The sequence below is a fragment of the Anopheles arabiensis genome, chromosome 2 (assembly GCF_016920715.1).
Source record: "Anopheles arabiensis isolate DONGOLA chromosome 2, AaraD3, whole genome shotgun sequence".
Lineage (NCBI taxonomy): Eukaryota > Metazoa > Arthropoda > Insecta > Diptera > Culicidae > Anopheles > Anopheles arabiensis.
The window spans coordinates 89232447-89257915 of NC_053517.1; the positions used below are offsets into that span (position 1 = coordinate 89232447).

The window sequence follows — 25469 nt, forward strand, 5'->3', positions numbered from 1 at the left end:
TAATGTGATTGTCCAAAAAGAAAGAATCAAGAATAAAGTCCCACAACTAAGGGACCCTCGGAAAACTCCTGCAAAAAAGGGCATCCAAAGGACCCGCTCAATGCATCATCACACTTTTTCCCTACGTCGTATACTATCGGGTGCTGGATTGTATGAAGTTATCAGTCTATTGATGGCATTTCGTCATTTAGCAAAACACAAAAATCATCCCATATTTTATAAACCTGTTACTAGTTGGACTACTGAATCATTGCAGCTTAAAGAACGGTATAATATTTACCTTGCTACCTTTAAAACCGCTCCTACAACGATAAAACAAAAAACATTTCAAATATTCTTTAAAAACTTGCTCATAACGGTAAGATCAAGTTCCTTTGCGATTTTCTTTTTTTTTATTAAATTCACCGCCATCCCATAAATCAAAACATAAGTTTTAAAAAAATGGTAACATAGAAGAAAATTACAGTTATTTTGCAAAAAAAAAAAAACACTTCAATGATTGCCTAACGGGATCACGTTTCTTCCTGCAGCAAACCAAACAAAAAAACACTAAAAGATATGGAGCAACCTTTGACGGGCTTTGGTTAACGAAAACAACGCTTAACAAAAACCATGTCCTAAAAGCGAAAGTAAATGTTCTACACAGAGTAAATCAGCAAAAAAAACATCACCATCCCTCCTATCCTTCCAGGAAAAGGCGCGTGTTTGGAAACTTATTGAAATTCAAATTTCATCGCGCCCAATTTCCAGGCTAGCACACTTGCAGGCGCCTTGCATTCGATCGCACGATTATAACCGCTCCGACTGTCGTCCTGTCTTTCTTTCACTTTTCCCTCACGGTGCATCCTTTCTCTTATCGGGTGCGAGATGATCGAGATGCGATCAACGCGTTGATCGAAGAATTTTAATCGTACCCCTTTCCGAAAACATCGTCTTCGCCGTCCCGCTGATGGACAATAAAAAGGGTTCGTGTGCCATGCACGGGAACTTTCCTTCTGTCGATACCGGTGCCGGCTGGCTTCACTTTAAACCAGCGCCACTAGCCGAGAGATAGGTGCGGGGAGGTAGGATCTTAACGTTCCTTCGTTTCATCTTCGTGTTTGATCGTTGCTGCGGTGGGCTAATCTACTCGTATTACCACGATGGATGGCTCTTGCGCAGATATTTATGAGGTCGACCTGCCCCGAAGGCTCCCTTGGATGCTTTCGTATCATGCGTTTAGGGTTTTATATCTGTGTGTGTGATTCAGAACTTTGATTCTTCACAGGAGCTAATGTTGTGCGAATCGTTACAACGGTGACTTTTGGAGCAGATCGTTATTTATGATGGTAATTTATGAGCACCACACTGCACTGCTGGTAGCTTCAGCAAGCGTAGTAGAGGCGAAAATGGTGTCCTGTTTAACTTCTACTTTAGTTTAATCCTCTATTTTCATTACAGTGGACACTGGTCACTTTTTCGGAAATGAATTAACGTTGATACTATGATACTTTATGCTGTATTTAAGAATGTATTGTACATGGTTGATGTAGTTTTTCATATTAGGAACCATTAAAATTTCCAGAAAACTTTAATTTGTTTCCACTTTCCGTTTGGCTGTATTTTCGTACTACATGCATTCAAATTGCATTATTCGCTTACATGTGCCAGTTTAATTTGGCGCAAATTCAAATTCCATATTTATTTTCGTTTAATCTGAACATGTGTATGGCAGGTTGCATACTTTTAGGCGAACAAAATTACAATTTAACGAAAGAAAGTACGCAGCCATTCTGTTTGTGGCTGTGACCTAGGCAACCCAATCCAACGCCAAGGAATCGAATAAGTAAAAACATTTAATTAATAACCGCTAGCAGAGTAATTAGAAAGATTGATAAAAATAATGATAACAATAATAAGTTTACAATTCCAACCATCAATAAATGGTTAAACAAAATAGGTTGAGTTTAACAATGAACAAAAAGATCCACGGTGTACCAAGTTCGCTTTAACCTTCTGTAACTGCCTTGATTATTATTCCCGAATTGGATTCGCCGGTGGCTGCTTGTTAAATTATACATTTCCACCGCGAGCAATACCATTCTCCATAAACATGACCATTCAAATAACCGCCCCTTCGATTGGTGAACATTGCGGTGTTACACGATAAAACATTTTTATTGCGTACAGTTTGAAACACATAAAAAATAGCTGAGAAAACTGGACACAGTCAATAATACCGCCGGAGAACAGCACACCGCCAGCCTCACAGTGTATCGAGGAATTTGGTCAGTCCGGCCCACTGTTCCTCCATCGCAGAGCACGGCACAAAGCGTACCCGCTGTCCGAGCTGCTCGAACTCAAAGTCTACGCTGGCCGACTTGCCGAGGAACGTATCCGAGGACGAGCTGTTGTCGACGGATTGCAGTTGACTTCTTCGGGTCTGCCGGACGATATTGCTGCAAGGCAAAAGAGAGATGGAATAAAAATTCGTAAAAATTCGACAAAACGAATAAAAAAAACTGCGCCCTGCACAACGTACATTTCCTTTTCCAGCATGCTTTTGATGGCAGTTTCTGTTTTGGCGAGCGTTTCGTCCTGCTTGTTGCACAGCACAACCACCGGAACCTTGGACGTGGCTTTGTCCACTAGAATGGTGTACAGGAAGCTGAAAAGGATAACCAAATCGTCATTAAACCGTCGTTGATTCCGTAAATAAAGAAGACTACTCACTCGGCCACATCCCGGATGTCCTTCTGTACCGTCACACTGTCGATCATGTACACGATCGCCTTGGCAATGTTTTTGTACTCGTCAAAAAACTTGCCCCGCAGCCGCTCGTTCCCGGGCACATCGACCATCTTCAGCACGCGGCCCCTCTCCGTCTTGAAGCTTCCGACGTTCTCCTTGATCGATGTGAACGTTTCGCGTGCACCGCCGAGGCACAGATGGGCAAACAGATACGTTTTGCCCGAGTCGCACAGCCCGGTAAACAGCACCGCAGATCGCACGGTCTTCTTGCGTTTCCATAGGAACAGAACCACTGGGGAGGGAGCGAGTTAGAATCATTAAACGGCAGGCGTGCACGAGGGCTATGTAGGCCGGATGCAGTTGCCGGAAGAGTGCTTACCGATTGTGAGAAGTACTACCGCTAGGGCGATCAGCACCGGTGTGTAGTTTAGCTCGCCCAGCTTAATCGGGGCACGGGCCGATGATTTCCTGTCAGCTTTGTCCATCCTTTCGGTGCGTTGTGTGTTCCGTTCTGCATCCGCTAGAAACAAAAAACAGAGAACTGCGATTTGTTTCGATGACGATGACAGTTTACGCTAACGTCATCTATTCGTGGAGAGAAATTTGACACAGCCAAAACTGGAGGGTAGGGCTGAGCTGTAAAGCGTCCTGTAAAACGGATTAATTTCGGGAAAACATATATTTTTCGCAACTGAGTTTGAATTTGAGTGAAATGGAAAATATCTGAAAATGTGAATCTCATTGAATTTGAAAAATATTTTATTTTTAAAATGCTTCTTATTTTGTGGACCAGTCGCGAACGAGCTTGTTATCGGAAAACTGTAAACAAGAGAACTGTCACTGCCGGGCGTCAAAGGAGGCGATTGAAAACAAGTGATAAACACACGAATATACAAGTCCCGTTTTCTATTAAATAACTAAAAAACGCCCCTAGTGTAGAAAATATCATCGAAAAATAAAGATGACTAATCCCGTTCTAACGGCGGAACTGGCTCTGAAGAGCTTTTACATCTTTAATTCAGCTTTCGGACCCAAAGAGGGCGAGGCAAGTTGGTAATCTGCAAGGTTGTTTGTTTTAACTTCTCATCCTTTTACCCTTTCGGATTCGTTACAGGAGGAAAAGAAGGTGCTCTTCTACCATCCACAGGATACGGATATCGATACGAAAATAAAGGACGTTGGTTTGAGCGAAGCCATCATAAAGTTCAGCAAGTAAGTACCCGACCGAACAGCAGCACTAGCCGAGCTTAACCATCTTCATCTCCGGTAGCACCTTCACCAAAGATGACAGCGTGCAGACGATGCACACGCAGAAGACGTGCCAGTTCTACTACCAGCCCGAACCCGGCTACTGGATGATCATGACGCTGAGCGTACCGTTCGATCGGAAAACGCGCGACTCGGGCGACTACAACGAGTACCATGGCGACACGACACCATCTACCAGTCCGTGCTGCGCCAGGCCTATCGCATGTTTCGCATGTTTCACGGCACCTTCCAGGACAACCTGCGGCCGAACGAGGAGCTGGACGCGCAGGCGAACCTGATAGGCCGGCTGGAAGCGTTCTACCAGAGCTACATACTGCACCTGCAGATGAAACGGTGTGACGTGGTGGATGCGTTCGGCAGCGTACAGTACCTGCCACTGAACCAGCTGCTCTTTCTGCGGGTACAGAACTTTATCAACATGATCGAGGCCACGTTCGCGCCGATCAAGCACTGCATCTTCCTGTACAGCGACCAGGTCGTGTGGAGCGGCATCAACCCGACCGATCTGTACACGCTGTACGAGTACTTTCACAGCCCGATGTTCGACCAGCTGGCACAGTCGAAGCAGACGCGCCCCGCCTACGTGACCGAGCAGGGCAAATGCAAGCGCTACACGCTGATGGTGTGCCGGAAGGTGCAGAACATTTCCCTCTGCCTGCTGCTCGACGACGGTGCGGTCGAGAACGAGCAGTCGCTGTACCTGGAGCTGAATGCGGTGGTGAACCCGCAGCTGACGGCCATCTCGTCTGACATTAGCCAGCATTTGCAGAGCGGCGGTGAGTCGAGCTACAGCTTTGGCTGTGGTGGCGGCAGCAGCAGTAGTAGCAGCAGCAGAGACGATTCGGCACCGAAGTTTATCTTCTTCAACGAGCTGAACCTGCAGCACCGGGGCACGGTACGGTTGGGCCAGGCGCAGTACCATTCCGTCACCGGCAGTGGGCTTCCGAACGATGTGATGAACCTGATCGTCGACCTGCTGGACGACGTGCGCAGCAACCGGTCGAGCGTGATGGACGAGACGATCGTGAAGACGCACGACGACTACTGGATCGTGAAGCGCAGCTGCAACACGCGGCACGTCTTCATCATCCTCAACAAAAGCTCCACGCTGATCGACGTGACGGAGGAGACGAAGAAGATACTGGACCAGCATGTAAAGGGTATCTTTTTCTAGTGCTTCCCCCGGTGCTTCGTTGCGTGGATGTTACACCAATTATATTTTATACCTTGCATCAAATGCTTGATTCCATCTAATCGAAAGTCAACAGATAGCTAATAAAATGTACCCCGTAAGCAATCGAGAACAAATAAAACAATGGCGAGTGTTATTTTTGCAATCATTTATTTGAAGAGAAGAGATATAGCCATATTTTGCGATCGGATTTGCTCCGTCTCGTCGAGTAGGGTGATGCCAGTGATAAATAGAGGTACACATACATATCGATATATTATAGTTGCCGTGTTTGTGTGCATTGTTGTTTGCTCAACACGCATCTTGCGCTAGGAGGGTAATTTTTGCAAAGCTGAGAACATTTGATTTTGCGCTTTTGCTACTAAGGGCAGTTTACCTTACCGAACCGCGTCCGTTTGGGTGTAAATAAATATTTTTCCCGCTCTGTACGTTAACACCAACAAGCATTAGAAGAACGAATTTGGAGAGTTTTTTTTTACTTTGCCACAGTAAGGAAAGTTTGTAAAGGTGACATTTTTAATTTCAGTTGCTACATGCTATTTTCATTTAGTTTGAATTCTTAAAGACACTGGCTGCGATTAACAAGCGAATACAGTTCAACAGACACACAGTTCAAAGTCAGTTTCATACTAGAAACTGGCCAGAAAAATGTGTTTCCAATCTGATTTCGGACCTAATTTTCTCGTTCGATCGTTCGTAGGCTACTAAGCCACTGTTACTTTGTGACGCTGCACAAAAACATGTCCCGGAAGTGTAAAACACAATGGATGTGTGTGAAAGCTGGTGTTCGATCTTGCTCTCCTGCTTCTCTACGCTCGCTACTCTATCACTATTCATTCAAGCGTGTGCTTGCAAATTCATATAAATATATAAAATCAAAGTAAATATATAGTATTATTCGCCCGGCCACGGGGAAACACTTTGTTTTTATCGTCAAAATGCGTTTAAAAAATAATTTGTTGCGAATATAGTATTGAAAAGGCGACAAAACCGGCGGGGGAGATGCCGCCCATCATACTGGCTGTGTGCTGGCTTAGTTTTGGAACAAGGTTCTGGTAAACTCCACGTAATCCAGAGCACCCGTAATGGGGTGGCCCGTTTTCGGGTCGTTGTACGGTTTCATGCGCTGCACGCAGTAATCCGCCATGTCTTTGGTGAGGTTCTGTAGGGAGAAAGAGATTGATCGTTATTGCTACATGCTGTACACACCGTTACAACCCAAACCACTCCCCCAGTTACTTACGGAATAAAGTTCCTCCTTGGTGACATAGGGGCGGGGACGCGGATCGGAGGCGGTGATGGCGCGGAAAGCATTCTCGATCTCCTCGAAGCTTTGCACGTTCTCCGTTTCCTTGGAAATCATGAACGCGATGTACTCCTGCAGCGATACCTGGCCGTCCCGGTTCGGATCGACCACGTTCAGAATTTCCTCGAACTCCGGGTCCGGTTGGCCTTCCTCCACCATGGGCAGGTCGTAGCCGAGGGCACGCAGACATGATTTGAACTCCTGGTGGTTCAGCTTGCCGCTCTTGTCCTTGTCGAAGTGCTTGAACATCATCGAGAATTCCTTCAGCGAGTCTTCCGACACGCCGGACTGGTTGCGGGCCTGGATCTGCTGCTTCAGGTTGTGCTGCATGCGCATGGCCAGCTGATCGAGCTGATCCCACTGCTGGGCCAACCCTACCGTTGAGTGCTCCGTGTAGCGGTTGTCCAGAATCAGATGCTCCTCCAGCGTGGCGCCGAGCTCCTCGATCTTCTTCAGATCGCCACGGCGGGCTCGGATCTCGTTCGCCTTGTGGCAGAGCGCCTCGAACTGTTCCTCCAGCGATCCCGATCCATCCATGAGCGACGTTCTGTGAGGTGGTGGGGCAAGGTAACGATGATCAATATATTTGGCTTAAGACATAAAGGCTTATAGGAGGGATTAGTTTTACACACTCCACTGTGGCAGCATATTAAGGAGCATTAATAGTGTGGTTGGCATGTGGTTATGAAACGGTACAGACATTAATTATAAATATTTTTTTTCCCCTAAATTAATCTTAACGATATTCATAATTTTCAAATAATTCAGTAAAATTGACGAGTCTAAATCAGTGCTGGAAAATGTGACTATCAATGTTCATAATCTGACAGAAACAAAATTCATATCAACGTCACGTACTCAATTGTGATAATCACAGGTGATACTCAGAACGGTTGGTGTGACTAATACATGCTCATGACATGTTTGCGACCATCGCTTGGTCAGTCACTATGTCACGACTTTTTTTGCTGTGATCAGTTATGCAAAATGTCACTGACATAGTCATGACAAATTCTAGCTGAAACAAAATCATGTCAGCATCACAAGCTCTACTGTGATTGTCAAAGGTGAGTCTCAAACAATTGTTGCGACCATCACATGCTTGGTGACATTGTGTGCAACCAACTCTTGGTCAGTCACTTGGACAGAAAATGTCGTGACCAAGTGAGTAACAAAGAGTTGAGTGCTAAACAAAATGTCACCAAGCTTGTGATTGATCCACTGTATAAGTTTCATCACTGATCATCTCAGTTGTGTACGTGAGCTGATTTGAGCTTTGTTGGTCATGTCAATCATAAGTGTTGATGACTGAAACAGTGGCATTTAGCAGCACTGTTCACAGCCACAAAAATGATTATGTTTGTGACGGAATTTAGCTTAGCTTGTGAATCAGAGTATCGCGGTTGGCTCAAGCATTCGCATGGCGTGTTCGGCATGTCATGATGCACTTTTATTGAGTATAAGCAATGAGCATCAAGCTACCACGCATATGTTCATTGTTTTCGTTGGTGAAAATCTCGTGATACTCATGTCATTTTGCAGCACTGGTCTATATTAAAATTTATGGTTCAATTATACATTAAAAATCAGACTCGTTTATTGTTTTATATCCAAAGCGTACAGCCCAAAGCGCGGCTTATAGATCCTTTGCAATATTAGTAACATTAAGAAGAAAGCAAGTCTTGTGGCTAATTAGAAGGCATTGCCTGCGCAGAGCAAAACCAAACATCAAACTCGTCACGCAGCGATGGTTAGCAGTCACGTTGGGCACAACACTCGTTCGTTACCCATTTTTATCCCAGCCAAGAATGTTGTATCTTTGGTTTTCACGGTGTTGTTTGGTGATGGTGTCATTTGTTGGTGGTTGGATGTTGTGTGTGGAAGGATCGGGGGTTCAAATGTTCAAGCAAATTGTCCACCACAAAGTGCAAATAGAGTTGTGGATATAAGGAAGATTGGATATGCCATTTTAATAATGATTTTCATAGTATACCACGCAATGGAGAGGATGAAGTGGTCATGTAAAAGTTATAGAAAATAAACAACGATACATAGAATGGACCTTCATCCTCTAGACTAGGTACGAGGAAAGGATAGGGATAGCAAAAGCAAACCAAAAAACCATACCTTGTCTCCGTCAGCCACTGGTGGAACAGGTTGGCGTGCTTGGCAAACTCCTTGCGCAGCTTGTCGTTCTCCTCCTGCCGATGGACCTCCTTCGCCAGCTCGGCATCGCGCTCTTCGATGATCTTCTGCAGATTGCGCCACGTATCCTCCAGCGCCTCCATCGTGAACCAGGTGTACGGGTTCGGGCCGACGTTGAAGCTCTTGATCTTCTGGTCGAGCGCGGCCAGCGCCTGGAAGTCGACCTGGGCCGACGACAGCGATGCCTGGAACGCGGCATGTGCCTCCCGCAGCGCCTTGATCTCCTCGATCGAGTTGCAGCGCACCGGATCGGTCAGATCTTCCTCCGCGTTCTCGAACCACGAGTTGAATGCCGACGCCTTCTTGGCAAACGTCAGGTACAGATCCTCGATCTGGCGGAACTGGTCCTGCATGTTCAGCAGGCGGTACTTGCGCGCCTCCGAATCGGCGCGTAGCTTCTGCCAGCGCGTCAGCACGTCCTCGTGGCGCTTGAGAATGGCGGCCGACTGGGCGTGGTTCGCGTTGATCAGCTGATCCTTGAGGGCGGTAATGTTGTGGATACCCTCATGCTCAAACGCAGAGAGACCTAAAGGAGGAAGGTGAATTTTCCTTATTTAAAAATAATTCTTGACTTTCCCAACACACACACACACACACATACCAGCATCGAATGTCTCCTGCTTCGTCAGCAACGTTTGAACGGTGGACAGATCACGGCCGAACTCTTCCGACTTGACGTGATTCTCCTTGTCCGCGATCCAGCTCTCCACGACGTCCGCCTTCCACATGAACTGCAGGTAGGCAAAGTTGTCCATCAGCGCCGTCTTGCGGCGCGTTGCCAGGGCCTGCAGGTTCTCCAGCTTCTTGTCCAGCTGGACGCAGCGCTGCGAGATGCTATCGCCATGGTGGTTGTTGTTCGTTACCAGCGTCTGGCCATGGTCGCGGATGTCCGAGCAGCGATCGCGATGAACCGCAAAGTCCGTCTCGAACGCGTCGTGCTTCTTCATCAGGCCCTGCACGGCCGCCATCGAGTCACCGTAGTCCTCGACCGACAGCAGCTGCTGCTTCTCCGTAATCCAGGCCTCCTCCTCCTCCACCTTCGCCAGGAACTGCTGGTAGATGAGCGACTCATCCAGCTTCTGGCCGCGAGTGGCCGCCAGTCCCTTTAGCTCGGTCCACGCCTGGTTCAGTGCCTTCAGGCGCTGCTCGATCTCCGGTACACCAAGGTTCGAAACGTCCATCAGCTTCTCGCCCGCTTCCTGCACCGCCTGGATCGCGGGTTCGTGCGAGGCAAGTTCGGCCTCGAGCCGCTTGTGCTTCTTCTTTAGATTCTGCACACCTGTCAGATCGCGACCATAGTCGTCCGATCCGACCAGCAGCTTCTTTTCCTTGATCCAGCTCTCCTCGTCCGCGATGTCGCGGAAGAACTGGTGCAGCGTGTTCGCCTCGTTCAGCCGAGCCTGCCGGTGGGCAGCCAGGTTGCGGATGCGCTCGTACCGTTCGTTGATCGACTGGCGCTTCTCCTGGATGCCGGCACTGTCGAACTGGCCGCTCTCCACCAGCGAGTCCGCCTGGCTGTTCATGTCCTTGATGCGATCCTCGTGCGCGTGAATGTCTGCCTCGACCAGCTGGTGCTTCTTCATCAGGTTCTGTACGGAGGCTAGATCCTTGCCGGCGTCCTCCGACGTCAGCAGACTCTCCACCTCGCCCAGCCAGAAGTCCAGATCCTTCACGGCCGCGATGTACGTGCGCTGCTTGTTCGCCTCCTTCAGCTTCAGCGACTTCTCGGTCGTCTTCTGCGTCAGGTACTCCCACTGGTCGGCGATCTGCGTCAGGCGCTTCTGCACCGCCTCCTCCGAACCACTGCACTGGTTGCGATCGATCAAGTTGCTACCCATTGCCAGCACGCTCGAGATGCGGTCCGCGTTCGCCGCTAGCTCCGCCTCGAACGCCTGGTGCTTCTGGTGCTTCGACTGAATGTTGGCCGGATCCTTGTAGCTTTCCTCCGTCGCCAGCTGCAGCTTCTCCGCGATCCAGTTCTCGATCTCGTCGGCATCGCGCGAGAACTGCTGCAGCGTCTGCTCATCACCGAGCCGCGAACGCTTCTCGATCAGATCCTCCTTCAGATGGCGCCAGCGATCCAGCACCTCCTGGCGCTTGGCATCGATCAAACGGCCCGCGTAGTGCTCCTGCGCGATAAGCTGATCGGCCAGCACCTGCAGCGCGCCGATCTTCTCCTCATGGCCGTTGATCGCCTTGTCGAAGTCCTCGTGCTTCTTGATCAGGGCCTCCACGTTGTCACCCTTCGAGTCGACCTCCTCCGCGTTCAGGAACGCTTCGCGGGCGCTCATCCAGTTTTCGGCCTGCTCGCAATCGCGCAGATACAGCTGCAGGTCCAGATTTTGGTCCAGCTGCAGACGACGCGCCGTCCACGCACGCTCCAGCTCCTCCCGGGCCTTGTTCAGGTTTTCGATCTTCTCCTGAATTTCGGGCGCCGCATAATGGTTCGCCTGCAGCAGCTCGTTGCCGAATTGCTCGAACGCCGAGAACGTACCCGCGCGTGCATCCACCTCCGTGCGATGTTCCTGCCGAATCGGAACGCGAAAGACACGTGTTGATTGAAGCGCCATGAGAGCATGGAAAAGATTGAACAAACACCATTAGTAATGCTGCACGCGTTGAGTTTTGCCGCCTGTGGTAGAGTGAGCTTCCACCCGCGTAGAATGTGAGCAAAAATGGCAGCGAAATTAGGAATACGGTGAGCGTAAAGTAAATGGCGATTAATAATGATACACTATTTGTTGGTTCTCTATTTTAATCACCTCCCATATGAAGCGAACAGTAAAAATCATATTACAGGGTTTCCCACGATTTATTGGTTGGTTCCCATCAATTTTTGGTGGGTTCCCATATTTTTTTGGTGCGTTCCCACGATTTTTTGGTCGTTTCCCAGAATTTGTTGGTCCAATTGTATTGATATCCAATCGGAAAATACCAATAAATTATGGGAACGAACCAAAAATCTATGGGATACGACCAAAAAATCGTGGGAACGCACCAATAAATCATGGGAACTGACCAATAAATCGTGGGAAACCCTGTAATAACACGTGTTGAGGTAGATTGGTGAACGAAAAGGTATGATAAAGCTAGCCAGCTAGATGTTAACAAAGACTAACGCATAATGAACTAACTCTTACGTTTACTTTCGAACGGTAAAAGAATGAAAATAGATCAAAAGGTAAACATAGTTCATAATACGGACGCGAGATAATTTGAAATGCCAGCTGATGATCCTTGTTATTGCATTATTGTAGCGCGCACGTTAATTGTCTGCTGCGATTTTTAATTAATCTAGTACAAGTAGCAAGATTAAAGAGCATTAAAAGAGTACAGCAGCAGCAACCGTAACCGAAAGAAAAACCATGGAGCAGATGTTATAAAAAAAAATGGAACAAAATAATGAATTTCCACAAAAACAGCTTTCCGAAACTATCTGCAAAGTCTAAACAACTCTTTGCAAAAAAAACTCTATTAAATATAAAAACAATTTGTTTTCTTTTTTAACCATTGTTAATAAAAACACACATATACACATAAAGGTGCTAAAAAACTGTTTTGCAGCATAAAGATGAAACGTTATTGACGCTTGGGTAAAGATCATTTCAGCAAAATCATTAATGCTTATGCTTTGTTACGTCGCACGTGATGAAATCATATTAACCCGACCAAAGATGTTGGAACAAAACTCTCTACGGATCGAAAAAAATCCAATTGCAGTGTGAGATTAAAAAAAAGTTACAAAATTTGCAAGACAAAGGTTAAGCACTAATACAAAAAATAGAAAATAGAATGCTGCTGTGTGTGAACACAAAACAAAAAATGCGTGAGCGGCTTTGGGTAAGTAGTTTCGGGTAGTGGGGCTAGAGTGTTTTTTTTTTAATTTGTCAGCTGTACCTGCGGGATACCGCAACGAAAATCAATTTCGGCACGATGGTTCTATGAAAAATAAAAATGACAGATTTGGAAAAGAATAACAGATTTTAGTATGGGTTTTGTAATTTGGCACGGGTGAGAATTTTGACACGTTGCATAGCTCAGGATAGCTTTTTTTTCGCCAAGAACAACTTGCTAGTCTCTTTCCAATCATTTCATGAGTGGGTGCGTGTGTGTGTGTGTGTGAAGGATGAATAATACTTCCAATCGTATTATGAAAAACAAAACAAAAAACTGTGCTCAGCTTCAGTCGTGTTTCTGTGTGCTCTTGGTTGTTTCCTGGCCTGGTGTATAATAAAGATGACATAGTGTCTGGGGCACACTGTTCCCTTACAGCAATCGCCACTGTGTTCGATGCAGGGTTTTCCAGGGGTTCTCATAGTTGTGGAACACTGCCTTGACTTTTTCTTATGGGAAGTGAACTTCATATGATGGAAATTGGACTCTATGGTAATATTTTTGAACAGGCTCCTTCCTATTGGAAATTCCTATTGGATTTGTCCTACAAGGGTGCTATAGAGTCTAATTCCCATTATATTATATTCATTTCCCGTAAGGAGTCAATAAAGTGTCCCTCAGCTATGAGAACTCATGGAAAACCCTGTAACGTGATAAACGAATTCGACTTCACAATAAAGACGAGATTGTGCTGAATCAAAGTGCTTGTGTACAACACATGACGCAAACGTGTCTCCAACCGTCCATTCCAGCGCGATGATGTAGTAAACTGGAACAAAACAACTTCACAGCGGATGTATACATAAACTCTACTGGAGACACAAATTAGCGCTCTCTACAAGTAACATTGATTCGCTAAACAATAAAAAAAATCGATCGACACATTGGACAAATGGAAACACACACGTTCACACAAAAAGAGGCATCAACGCAACAACAAAACTGGGGATAAATTCGGGGGCTAGCGGAATCATTAAATACGGGAAACCCCAATTACACAGTCCTAGTCCTTCCTGTAGGAATGGTGGCTCTTTTCCCGGTCCTGAAACATCAAACTCCTCCTAACTGTACCCATTTTCCCTTACCTGATGACGCTCGATCAACGCTTCCGCGCCGGTCACATCGTTCGCGAGCTCTTCCGACGTCACCAGCCCCATCATCGAGCTGATCCAGGCGGACAGGTCGCGGTAGTCGCTCAGGAAGCGCTGCAGATCGTACGAGTCGAGCAGCTTCTCCTTGCGCTGCTGCGCCTTGGTCACCACCTGCTGCCACTCCTCGTTGATCTCCTTCTGCTTGGCGTACGTCTGCTCGGCCGTGTCCGGGTGCGACTGCATCAGCCGGTTGGCCGTCTCGTCCAGCTGGCGGATCTTGTCCTGCAGCGCGGCCAAATCACGCTCAAGCCCCTCGTGCTTGCGCTGCAATGTTTGCACGCCGCGCAAATCCTTGCCCAGCTCGTCGTTGTTCAGCGCGTTCTCCTTCTCCGCGATCCAGTCCTTCGTTTCGTCCACGTCGCGGTGGAACCGTTGGACCTCGTGCGCCGACCCAAGCTGGCTGGCCCGCTCCTGCGTGATCGTCTGCAGGGTGGCCCACTCTTCGTTGAGCGTTTGGATTTGCGTCTTGATCTTCAGTGCGGCCTCCGTCTGGCCGAGCGACGTCAGCTGGATGGCGATCTCGTTCAGCTTCGCCAGCCGCACCTCGTTCGCCTTCAGGTCGTCGTTGAAGTCGTCGAACTTCTTCTGCAGCACCTCCACCTCCTCGAGATCTTCGCCGACGTCCTTGATCTGCGCGTGGCTCTCCTTGTCCTTGATCCACGCGGCGAGATCGGCCGCCTCGCGCACCAGCACGTACGCCTTCACCGTTTCGTTCAGCTTGTTCTGGCGCTCCCGGGCCAGCGCGAGCAGATTGTCGTACTGGCTGTTGATCTGCGTCTGGCGCTTCGCGATCGAGTGCCCATCGATCAGGTTCTGCTGGCTGGCGCTTAGCCCTGGGTCGATCTTCTTGATGTAGGCCGCCGGCACGAAGCCTTGGCGATCGTTCACCTCCACCTTCCACCAGTCCTTGTTGTTCGAGTTCAGCAGCGTCAGCACGTCGTTCTTCTTCATCGACACCTCGCGCGGCGACTTTTCCGTGTAGTCGTACAGCGCCATCACGCACTCCTTGCCGGTAATGTCGACGACCGGCGTCTCCTGCTGGCGGCAGTTCTTCGCCTGCTCCTGCAGCGCCTGGATCGTGTTGCCGAACGCTTCCAGGTCGGACACGAGCGCCTCGTGCTTCTTCAGCAACGCCTCGGACGAATCCTCATCCTTGCCGTAGTCCTGGTTCGAGACGATCGGTTCCTTCTCGCGCATCCACGATTCGGCCTCGTTCGCGTCGGCAAAGTACTGGTGGGCCTGCAGCGAATCTTCCAGATCCTGCTTGCGCTGGTTCGACTTCTCCTTCAGCGAGTTCCACTGATCCTTGAGCGCGTCCAGCCGCAGCTTGATCTCCTCGCTGGCGGTCGGCTGCTCGTTCAGCATCTGCTCCCCGTTCGAGATGACACCGGCGCAGCGGCTCTCGTGGTTGTTGATTTCCGCCAGCACCGCCTGGTGCTTCTTGATCAGGTTCTGCACACCGATCAGATCGCGGCCACGGTTGGTCGACGCCGCGACCGGTTCCTTCTCGCGGATCCACGCCGCCTCGTCCTCCAGATCGCGGAACAGCTGCTGTACCTGGAGCGAGTCGAGCAGGCGCTGCTTGCGGATCGACATCGGTTCGGCCAGCGCCGCGTACCGCTTCGACAGGGCCGCCTCCTTGGCGCGAATGTTGTCCGCATCGAAGTGGCCGCTCTCGACGAACTTGTTGGCCGCCACCTTGATGCCCTCGATGCGGTCCTGGTGCGCCATAACGTCCGCCTCCAGCAGGGCCTGCTTCTTCTGCAAGTTCTGCACGCTGGTCAGATCCTTGCCGTAGTCCTCGGACAGCAGCTGACCCTCAACCTCGCTCAGCCACAGCTCGATGTCCTCGACGGTGCGGTTGAACTGCTGCTGCTGCGAGGCTTCCTGCAGCTTGCAGCCCTTCTTGTCTGAGGCGCGCACCAGCGACTCCCACAGCGTCACGATTTCCTGCATGCGAGCGTTCACCTTGTCCGCGGCGTAGTGCTCCTTTGTGGCCAGCTCCTGCCCGGTAGCCGTGATGTCCTCGATGCGGCTCTTGTTCGCCGTCAGCTCGTGCTCGAAGTTGGTGTGCTTCTGCACCTTGCCGTTCAGGTTGGTCGGGTCGAGGTAGCTGTCGTCGGTCGCGAACTTCAGCTTCTCGCTGATCCAGCCCTTCGTTTCGTCGCAGTCGCGCTCGAACTGCTGCAGCGCGTTCGAGTCCTCCAGCAGCTTCTGGCGCACGGACGATTTCTCCTGCAGCGCGGAACGGCGCGCCAGCAGCATGGCGCGACGCTGCGCCACATCGTCCGCCGCGTAGTGCTGCCCGTCGATCAGCTTCGTCGCAAACACGTCCAGCGCCTTTATCTTCTCCTCCTGCGCGGCCAGACTCTTCTCAAAGTCCTCGTGCTTCTTGATCAGCGCCTCGACCGAGTCGAGCGAGTCGCCCAGATCCTCGTTCGCCAGGAACGCTTCCTGCTTCGCCATCCACGTGTCGGCCTGCTCGGTGTCGCGGTAGAACAGCTGCAGATCCATGCACTGCTCGTACAGGATGCGGCGATCCTCCCACAAAACCAGCAGCGAGCTCTTGTCGTTCTCGAGCGCGGCCAGCTTCTCCTGCACCTCCGCCGCGGCGTAGTGCTCCCGCTCGAGCAGCTGCCGGCCGGCCTCGGTCGTCAGCTTGAAGCTGTCCACGCGGGCATCGATCTCGCCCTTGTGCTCCTGGTGCCGCTCGAGCAGCGCCTCCGCACCGGCCACATCCTTCGCCAGCTCGTCCGCAGAGATGATCGCCTTCATGCCGTTGATCCACGACACCAGGTCACGGAAGTCGGCGAGGAAACGGTGCAAGAAGTAGGACTCGTCGAGCTTCTGCTTGCGCTCCTTGGCCTTCGCGGTCAGCGACTGCCAGTACGCGGCAATCTCTGCCTGCTTCTCACGAATCTGCTCGCTGTGATCGGCGTGTATGCTGCACAGGCGACCGGCCTCGGTACCGAGGGCGGCCACCTTGTCCTCGAGCGCCGCCAGATCACGCTCCACACCTTCGTGCTTGCGCTGCAGCGCTTGCACGCTGGCCAGATCGCGCCCGTAATCGTCCGACGACAGCACGACATCCTTCTCAGCGATCCACGCAACCGTCTCATCCGCATCGCGGTTGAAACGCTGGATTTCGTGCGCCCCGAACAGCTTCTCCTGGCGCAATATGGCCAGCTGCTTCAAGCGCTGCCAGGCCTCGTTCAGTTCCTCCTTCTTGCGCGTGATCGTTTCCCGCTCCGGGTGCCCGCCGAACAGCAGCTTGTCCGCCAGCTCGTTCACCTCCGTCACGCGGTACTCCTGCGACGCCATGTCCTTCTGGAACTCGTCGAACTTGCGCTGCAGCACCTCCACGTGCTCGAGATCCTGCCCGAACTCGTCCGCCGTCACAAACGCTTCCTTGTCCTTGATCCAGAACATCACCTCCTCGCAGTGGCGCAGGAACTGCACCAGCACCAGGGCCTGCTGTAGCTTCATGCCCTTCTCGGCCAGCCGCGACAGCAGCAGCTCCCACAGGCGCTGCAGCTCCTCCAGCCGGCGCTGGATCGTCTCGGACGCAAAGTGGCCCTGGTTGATCATCTCCTGCCCGGTGTTGTCCAGCACCACGATCGCGTTGCTGTGGGCGGACACCTCCGCCTCGAACGCCTGGTGCTTCTGGATCTTGGCCTGCAGGTTGGTCGGGTCGCGGTAGCTTTCCTCGCTCGCCGCCTGCAGCTTCTCGTTGATCCAGCTTTCCAGCTCGTCGGAATCGCGCTTGAAGTACTGGAACCGGCGCGAGTCTTCCAGCTTTTCGCGCTTCTGGCGCGTCTCGAGCTTGAACTCGCTGTAGCGATTCAGCACCTGGTCGCGGCGCTCCTGGATGTCTTCGGCGCTCTCGAGGATGCGCACCTCCTTCGGGGTGAACTGCTCCATTCTCACTTGCTGCTTACTGTGTTTACTGTGAGAAATAATTTACTCCTTTCTTAGCCTAGAAAACAGCAAATAAATTCAAAAGCGTTAGTTATATCAATTTCTTCCCATTTATAATTTACAGCGTAGTTTACTCACCTCTATTTAAACTTATTCTTATGAAGGCAACCAGCTTATGTTTCGCTCGCAACGATATTTTCTTTGTGTACGGTATTTCTCTTAATTTCTTTTGTTGTTATCTTTCTTTAAATCCTGTAAACAGTAAATAAAAATCATAAAATAAACATTAACCAATAAACTATGTGGGTGAAGATAGAAAGACAAATCCCAACTCGTCCGTCCGTAAATCCATCGCCATGCAGTGTACCAGAACAGTTCAATATCCATATTGAAAAGCAAATAAAATGAACTCAACAAAAGCAACCATTTTAAATCTATATCAAACTTTATTTGACAGTTATGTATATAATATCTTCGTCAATAATAATAATTGATCCTTCACGTACCAACTCGCGTTTGATATCTCTTTTTTTTTGCTACTAAATCATTTCTTCTACGCTAGTCTTTCGTCTTCAAACACACCCATTGTTCTCTCACTCCTGGTTCGTTCCATCTACGTGTACTTGTTTGTGTTTTCACTATCAATTACGCTACTAGTAGGTTTTGCCTTGGCGATAAAATTAACGAGATCCTTCTTCACTTCTGGCTCTCCAGCACACCGGCGCGCCCTCGTCGTTCGTCGCAAATCGGTCCAATAATGCTCAGAGTTATAATGCGTAAACAACATGATTCCTAATTCTGATACCACAAATGCATCTCCTCCTACTTACGCATAACACACCGTGGTACAACAACGTTTGGTGCGAAACACATTTAGGATTTCAATTGCAATTTCAATGTCCTTTTTAAACGTTTGCTGTTTGCTGTAAAACAAGTGGTAATGCGTCAGCAGATTCGCTTCCCTTCTTCTATGCTTTGTTGCGTGGAGTGTACAGCACACACGCACGCACTGGTCAGAAATTTATTTCTTCATTGGTAGCACTAACTAAAATATATATGTATATTTGTTTGTTAAATTGCTGTTTTCTCTATGTTTCGCATAGCACGGGTTTTGGTTAATATTTATATATGTACTGTATGCTTTCATCAACCGTGACTGAACTGACTATATGACAAACGTCCTATTGTTTGGAAGTACTGGTTACAGGGTATATATAGTGGCCCTTTGCTATACCGAACGATCCCCTTTTAAAAAAGGCGTTTTGTTGGTATGATATATGTCTATTGCACAATAAAACACACAAGAGTACCATCGGGATCAGAAGAGTTATCAACCATTGTCGTTTCTCAGGGTGTAGAGTGTTTGACGCCTTTGCCAATAAGAGAGCAATAGAAAAATATATAGAAAAACACTCCAAAAACCGAACCATCGATTATAGGATAAATTCTGATGAGCACAAATACACATACCAACAAACGAACCTTCCGGTTCCTCAGCATCGAATAGATATAACAGTTATAAAACGTCTGGCCACACCGATACCGATACTGACGGTCCGTCGGTCGGGTCCGAACGAGAGAGGACATAAATATGCATGTATGTTTTTTTCTTCTTCTTCTCAATTCTACACATAGCAGAGGAAGTGGGAAATGTAACACATTCGGCAGCAACATTTGCCATCTTTAACATATACACAAACACACATACATGTACAAAGACACCGATGCATCTCTTCTTATTGACCTTCACCACATCGCACACTTATTGGTTTCGTTATCCACGCGGGACTTAGCAAGAGGCGCGATAATAGGACATGGAACAGATAACTGTTACAGATATTTTTTCCAAAGAAAGTCCTAGTCTTATTTTTATCTTATCGCTTCCTCTTTAAAAAAAATAGTGTTTTTATATCTGCCTAGGTTAGGTAAGGATCACACCCCTTTAGCTATGCCGTTCATACAACATTTGCACTGTTACGACGAAAAGTACAAATGTTACTTGAACGGTCTTTTTGTATTTCGAAAACAAACCTCCCGTACTTCGCAAGAACGCAAAGCGTTAGATGCGAATTAATGGAGCGAAATTGTGGACAGCATTGCAAGATGTTTTAACCGTATCTACCGATATGCTTGATAGTTTTGATTTCGAATTCTACATATATAGTTAGGTGTTCCAGTCAGTAGAACCCTTCTTCTTAAACGATGCTTTAACATTTTAACTCCCCGGAAATCTCCCGTACCAATTATAGTTAGAAGAACTGGACGTAATGTGCAAATGATGTTAGAGATAATTATATAGAAAAGTGTAGAAACTGATTTATTTTATAGGCGAACCTTCTCGACAATAAGATAATATATGTTTAGTGTAGGCAAATAATGTACAACTTGAGATTTCGTTTCGCGTTTCCCTGACGCATGCATTACAACTAAAACAAAAATAAAGAAATTGTGTAACGATAATCGATAGAAAAAAGTACAATGACCAAACGCATTCTGATTGATAGAGACGCAAATGCCTAATTTGTCGACGGGAACAATTCGTACTCATACTCATACGTACATGCCGGTAAATATCTAACACGCAACCATTTCAACGCAAACTGGCGCAAACAGATAAATGGAAACTGATAACCTATCGACGATACTACCACAGGCTGGTGCTGCGCGCGTACACTTTCGCTGCGAAATGTAATTACTAAATAGATTCGCAATTTAACTATCTTCTTGGTGTGCCACTTTGAAGATGCCTAACACCGCCAATATGCTTTAAAAACAGGAAACAGTAGGTTAATGGCAAACGTTACTTCTTTTTACAAGCCCTTCACACACCTTTCTCACTTTTGCATTCTACACAACAGAGGGGCCCAACAAAACGATTCTACCAAGCTATACCTTCTCACAGGACACGGAGGGCTGCTTCAAAACTCACCAAACAGTGACCAACCAAGCTACTTCCTGCCTCCACGCTTCTCATACGATGATATCGATACCACTATCATCGTCATCCTCATCATTCGCCAGTGACAACCAAATTTAGGTGGAGCTTTTGCGCTCGGGACAGCGCGTCTGCATGATGCGCGCCTTGCGCACGTTCGTCCCACCACCGACCGGGGAGTTCTCCTTGTCCGGATCGTCATCCTCGAAGCTGCTGCCCATGCTCGACGACTTGCGGCCACCCGCAGTTTCGTCTTCGCCGGCCGCTGCGGCCGCCGCCGCCGCAGCTGCCTCCAGCTGCTCGGCCGCGGTGTGCAGTATGATGCCCGGATGATGCTCCGACTGGGCGTGTATTTCGTGGCTTTCGCCCGGCGTCAGGCTGGCCAGCGCCGCCAGCAGATCGTGGTTCACGAGCGGTTCGCCCTCCTCGGCCGGCTCCCAGCCGGCGGGCGGCGATGCAGGGGGCGAGATGAGGAACTGCTTGACCGGGGCGGGCGGTTTCAGGTTCGTGTTGGAGACGGGCGTCACCGGCTGCGCCAGATAGCAGTTGATGACGGACTTGCCGAACGGGTACTGGTGCAGCCGGATGCGCGCATTGGCCGCCGCCAGCGCGCTGTCGTAGTTGACGCGCAACCGCCGGAAGCTCTTCAGCCACTGGAAGGTGGTGTTGTCCGAGAACGTGCGGAACAGCTCCTCCAGGCTCGCCTTCAGCCCGTCGTCCGCGAACACCTCCGAGTGGATGTTGGTCACGATGATCGAGGTGGGCAGATCGTCCAGCAGATCGTCGTCCGCCACCGCGTTCGACTCGCTGTCCGAGTCGTACGCGCTCGGCAGGGCCGGATGCTCGTTCGGCAGCCCGTCGGTCGGGTTGATGAACAGGTTCTCGTCGTCGGTGGGCGTCGTGGCCGCCAGCTCGTCCCCTCCGTCCGACTGCTGGCGGGTGCCGGTGCCGGTGGCCGTTCCCGTTGCCTGTGCCATCTGCTCTGCTCCTCGGTGGGAGGCACCACTCACGATCCTACGGATGGTTGTTGTTCGGTTCGTAAAACAGGAGGTTGCGGTTCTTCTGGCGGCCGATTGGGGCGGCGGGTTCCGGCAGATGACGGACCTACCTAGTGAGCATACACTTCCTCCTCGCGGGTGGGAGTGTACTTAGATAGCCAGGAGGTGTGTTCGTGTATGTGTGTGTGCGTCTGTGGGTTTATGTCTGTAGTAAGGCGGAGGTATTTGAACGTAGTAGTCCACTCTTCACTCCCCCGCCCCGCTTCACTTCTGTTCTTCTTTCGTCACCGGTTCCGGTTAAAATTCGGCTGCTGCCATTATTTACATACAATAGTTTTGTAGGAGAATTGAATGATTGATAATTGTTTTTACATTATTGCCGTAGGGGTTTTTTTTTTTCGTCGGCACACCATCCCAACACCCGGGAAAGGGGTGGTGTGATCGTACGAGCCCGCGCGTACGAAAGAAGAACATAAAAGTTGGCCCATTTTGTGTTTGGCAATTTTTACCAACCAGGAAGTGGTAGACAGAGAGAGAGAGATACGGAGCGAGAGAGAGCGAGAGAAAGAGGGACATCGGTAGAGAAAGTGAAGAGAGGGAAATAGAGAGAAAATAGAAAGAGAGAGAGAGAGAAACACAGAGAAAGAGAAAGAGATAAAGGAGCAACGTCAGATTTTACAACGATAACACACAACCGTAATGCTAAATTTGTCGCGCTTCTTTCTCAGCCATTATTTTTCATACATTTAGTTAAACAACAAACAACAAAAACATAGAATGATTGTGATTGTGGCACCAATGGGTAGGCGCTTGTTTGCTAAGTTCGTTTCTAGTATGATGGAATGTTGATGATTCATTTCAAACCATTTGTTTCAAATTCCGCACACCGGACCGATTATGCGTCTCATCTTCTTTACAAAGAAAACAAACTAAAAGAAAACTACGAATGCACTGGTGGAATGCAGGTGATAAGAGAGGTGTAAAAGAGATGGTCTCCGTCATAAACGCCATCATAAACCAATCGTCGACTACCATTCGTGCGTGGAATGCAATGTAAAAACGTCGCTGCCGGTTGTTTGCAGCTGCGGACGACTACTGGACTGGTTATGGTGAAGGCGGAACGCTTTCAAATGCTTCCAAAACCGCAACACTACGTGGACAGACGACATAGGTGAGTGTGTGTGTGCTTGCGAAAACAATACAAACAAACAAAAATGCAGTGAAATATGCATGATTTTGCATGAACGAAAGAACCATTTGTTCGAAAAGAAAATTTAAACTAAAAAACAACATTGCTAGCTGTACTTATGCATCGTTTACAACCAAAAAGTGATCGATTGTTTTGCTGTCCCATAATGTATGGTTACTGTGAACCGTGAGCAATGATTCAAACTCTTAGCCTATGCACATCTATGCCCGCCTGCAGCACATCAAATGTCTAGGAAGCTCAAACATCACGCTTGACATTCACTCCCGGGGGGACAGCGAAATCTAATCATCCGTGGTTGTGCCATTTTCGGCGACAGTTTCCGCTCACACAGACCCCTCCCCACCACCCCATCATACTCTCTCTTTCCCCTGCTCTTCGGTAGCATTATGCTGGGTAGCGGAACAGGCACGCACGCAACACACGTATCGCGAGTTCCCCGATCGTGTGGTGGTGATTGTTTTTCTTTTTCGATGTTTCCAATCATCATTTCTCTTTCTCTCTCGCGCGCCCGTGCTCGTTTTACATACCCCTCCTCTCCTTCACTCTTTCTCTCGATAATGTATCTCTCTTTCTCTCTCCCTTCCGTTTTCTCTCCCGATGTTTCTCTCTCTTTCGATTTGTTATGGTTTCATGTTCAGTTTTTGAACGGTGTTTTTCACTTTTCAAGTGGCTGCCAGCATCAAACTCGAGGTTGAGATTTTCACTCACATACTGGAACCAGTTACACGTTACACACATGTAACGCAGGCATTTTCACTACACGATTTAAGGCGATGTTGCTTTCCCAGCATCTTTTCCAACTGTTCCTCGCCCGTGGGTTTGACGAGGAAAATATTGTTCGAATACCAAATATCGTTACTTCACAATTTCCGCCGTGCAATACTATTTCGCGTATCGTGCTACAACACACCTTACTATTTGCTAAAGAGGCTACGTGGAAACATGCATGCTTATCTTATCGCACGGGCGAAGATACAATGTCACTGAAACGAACGGCACAAGCAAACGCACCACCGAGCCAACCAACCAACTCGCCAAGTAGCATGACGCCATCACATTCCATGTCCGGTCAGGGTGTGTGTATGTGTAAAGTAAAGAAGCGATATGGAGAATAGAATCATTGTGCAAGAAAAAAAATTGTTTCTCCCGTGACACAACTCTATCGGCCCAATTGACTGACCGCGGCTTTCTGTGTGTACGTGTGTGTGTGTGTACATGCGCTACCCCAAACGACAAGTGCCGTTCTAGAACTTCCATCAAATCCAGCAACCACGGCAGCTCCCCTTCATGATTAACGGAAATGAATTTCACACACAAACGCACGCAGGATGGCACAGCACTGGATGATCATCGAGCATAGAGAGGAAGAGAGGGATGCTTCTGTCCCAAATCACGACGATCAACAACCCGTCGAGAGCTGCTGCTGATGCAGCAGCAACCGCAGCCGCCGCCGGAGAGCTGGTAATATTTAAAAATAACTCAACGCGAAGGCGATGATGACGTAATCGTCGGCATGAAGCGGGTCGGGTGTACACGAATGCCGCAGTCGGCCCAATCAACGGGCCAAAGGGTCAAACACAGCAAACAAGGCGGAGCCGCACCAAGAGTCGGGAAGGTATTCGCCTATTCGAATCCAATTCGATTTTTGGAGCTTCGGTGGAGGTTCAATCACGCACGGTAACTGCAAATCTCTGCAACTGAAGGATGAATCCATCCAGCGACTCTGTTTACGTGCCAAAAAGAAGGGTGCTATCGAAGGCAAAGATAGCACAAAATTCCAGTTAAATCGGAATAATTCAAAAATTCAATTTAGCTTGTAATGTAAAATGGTATCATCACACGGCAAGCTATTTCCAGCGGCACGGTATTGCCCAAATGCCGCAGTGAGAATGAGGGTGTGTGTGTGTGCGTGTATGTGTGTATTGACTGCGTAGCATATTCCATCAGAAGGTCGCGCAAGAAAAACAGAACACACGGGCTGGGCTGGAAAATATCGATTTTTCACACACACACACCCCACCTCCATAGAGGTGCGTAGGGCGGAGGCGCATAACACACACACGAAGGAAATGGTGCTGGAGTGCTCTTCCGCTGGCGACAATCAGGTTCAGTTTATCCAAAATCGCATCAATTACCGCATCACACCACACGACGCACACATACACACACATACACTGAGTTTGATGGGCCATCCGAGTGCTTTTTTCCGACTGGGTGTGTCAATCTATCTAGCTTTCGAATGCTGCTCCCGTGGCCCCATTTGCTTAGCCCTATACCGAAAACACACACACACACACACAAACACACACACTGACGCGTGCACTACACTACATGGCGTACGGGCGATCGATTTGCGGACGGACGGACGGGGAAATTGGAAATGGCTTTTTGGGGGCGAAAAAACCGATATTCTAGCGTAAATCACTGCCCAATGCACTACTTACAGCTTTGGCAAGCGTTTGCAGTATGTTTTATCCGGCTTCAGTGCCCTTTTTCGCTGGTTTTTCACTGTTCACCACGCCAGCTCACGACCTTTGCGAGCGACTCGTTTTACCGTAATGGCGGCGATGAATTTTCTGCTGCCCGACGACGGCTACAGGCAGGCTTTTGCGGTGTCGCTGGATCAAGGTGTGTAGACGCAAGGTGGCACTTGAAGAGAAT

The 25469-nt window shown here is 49.0% G+C and overlaps 4 protein-coding genes across 9 annotated transcripts; 1 reads left to right on the forward strand and 3 right to left on the reverse strand.

Annotated features, from left to right (window-relative positions):
* Positions 1-2115: 2115 nt before the first annotated feature.
* Positions 2116-3314, reverse strand: LOC120894875 (signal recognition particle receptor subunit beta). Its single transcript, XM_040297727.1, has 4 exons — positions 3110-3314; positions 2713-3022; positions 2522-2647; positions 2116-2438 (listed from the first exon to the last, which is right to left on the reverse strand). Exons 1-4 carry the CDS (start codon positions 3213-3215, stop codon positions 2246-2248), a joined length of 735 nt encoding a protein of 244 aa, XP_040153661.1. The 5' UTR covers positions 3216-3314; the 3' UTR covers positions 2116-2245.
* Positions 3315-3325: 11 nt separating this feature from the next.
* On the forward strand, positions 3326-5327 carry LOC120894872 (vacuolar fusion protein CCZ1 homolog). The gene is given in 4 exon segments (XM_040297723.1): positions 3326-3775; positions 3845-3942; positions 4001-4155; positions 4158-5327. Coding segments are annotated over 4 exon segments (1353 nt in total). The 5' UTR covers positions 3326-3691; the 3' UTR covers positions 5174-5327.
* LOC120894871 (spectrin alpha chain) lies at positions 5325-25365 on the reverse strand. 4 transcript variants are annotated; one of them, XM_040297719.1, is made up of 9 exons: positions 25253-25365; positions 17804-17917; positions 13682-17723; positions 12600-12641; positions 9304-11227; positions 8625-9228; positions 8285-8314; positions 6435-7044; positions 5325-6353 (listed from the first exon to the last, which is right to left on the reverse strand). In XM_040297719.1, the coding sequence occupies exons 3-9, from the start codon at positions 17666-17668 to the stop codon at positions 6225-6227; spliced, it is 7326 nt and encodes a 2441-aa protein (XP_040153653.1). In that variant the 5' UTR covers positions 17669-17723; positions 17804-17917; positions 25253-25365; the 3' UTR covers positions 5325-6224. The 4 variants fall into 4 exon arrangements, with proteins under 4 accessions (XP_040153653.1, XP_040153655.1, XP_040153654.1 ...); XM_040297721.1 differs by lacking the exon at positions 12600-12641 and having other exon boundaries at positions 6225-6353; XM_040297720.1 differs by lacking the exon at positions 8285-8314 and having other exon boundaries at positions 6225-6353.
* Positions 18092-25364, reverse strand: LOC120894874 (protein sarah). Of its 3 annotated transcripts, none has more exons than XM_040297725.1 (3): positions 25253-25364; positions 21709-21906; positions 18092-21614 (listed from the first exon to the last, which is right to left on the reverse strand). In XM_040297725.1, the coding sequence occupies exons 2-3, from the start codon at positions 21717-21719 to the stop codon at positions 20699-20701; spliced, it is 927 nt and encodes a 308-aa protein (XP_040153659.1). In that variant the 5' UTR covers positions 21720-21906; positions 25253-25364; the 3' UTR covers positions 18092-20698. The 3 variants fall into 3 exon arrangements, with proteins under 3 accessions (XP_040153659.1, XP_040153658.1, XP_040153660.1); XM_040297724.1 differs by having other exon boundaries at positions 21709-21909; XM_040297726.1 differs by lacking the exon at positions 21709-21906 and having other exon boundaries at positions 25253-25363.
* Positions 25366-25469: the final 104 nt, after the last annotated feature.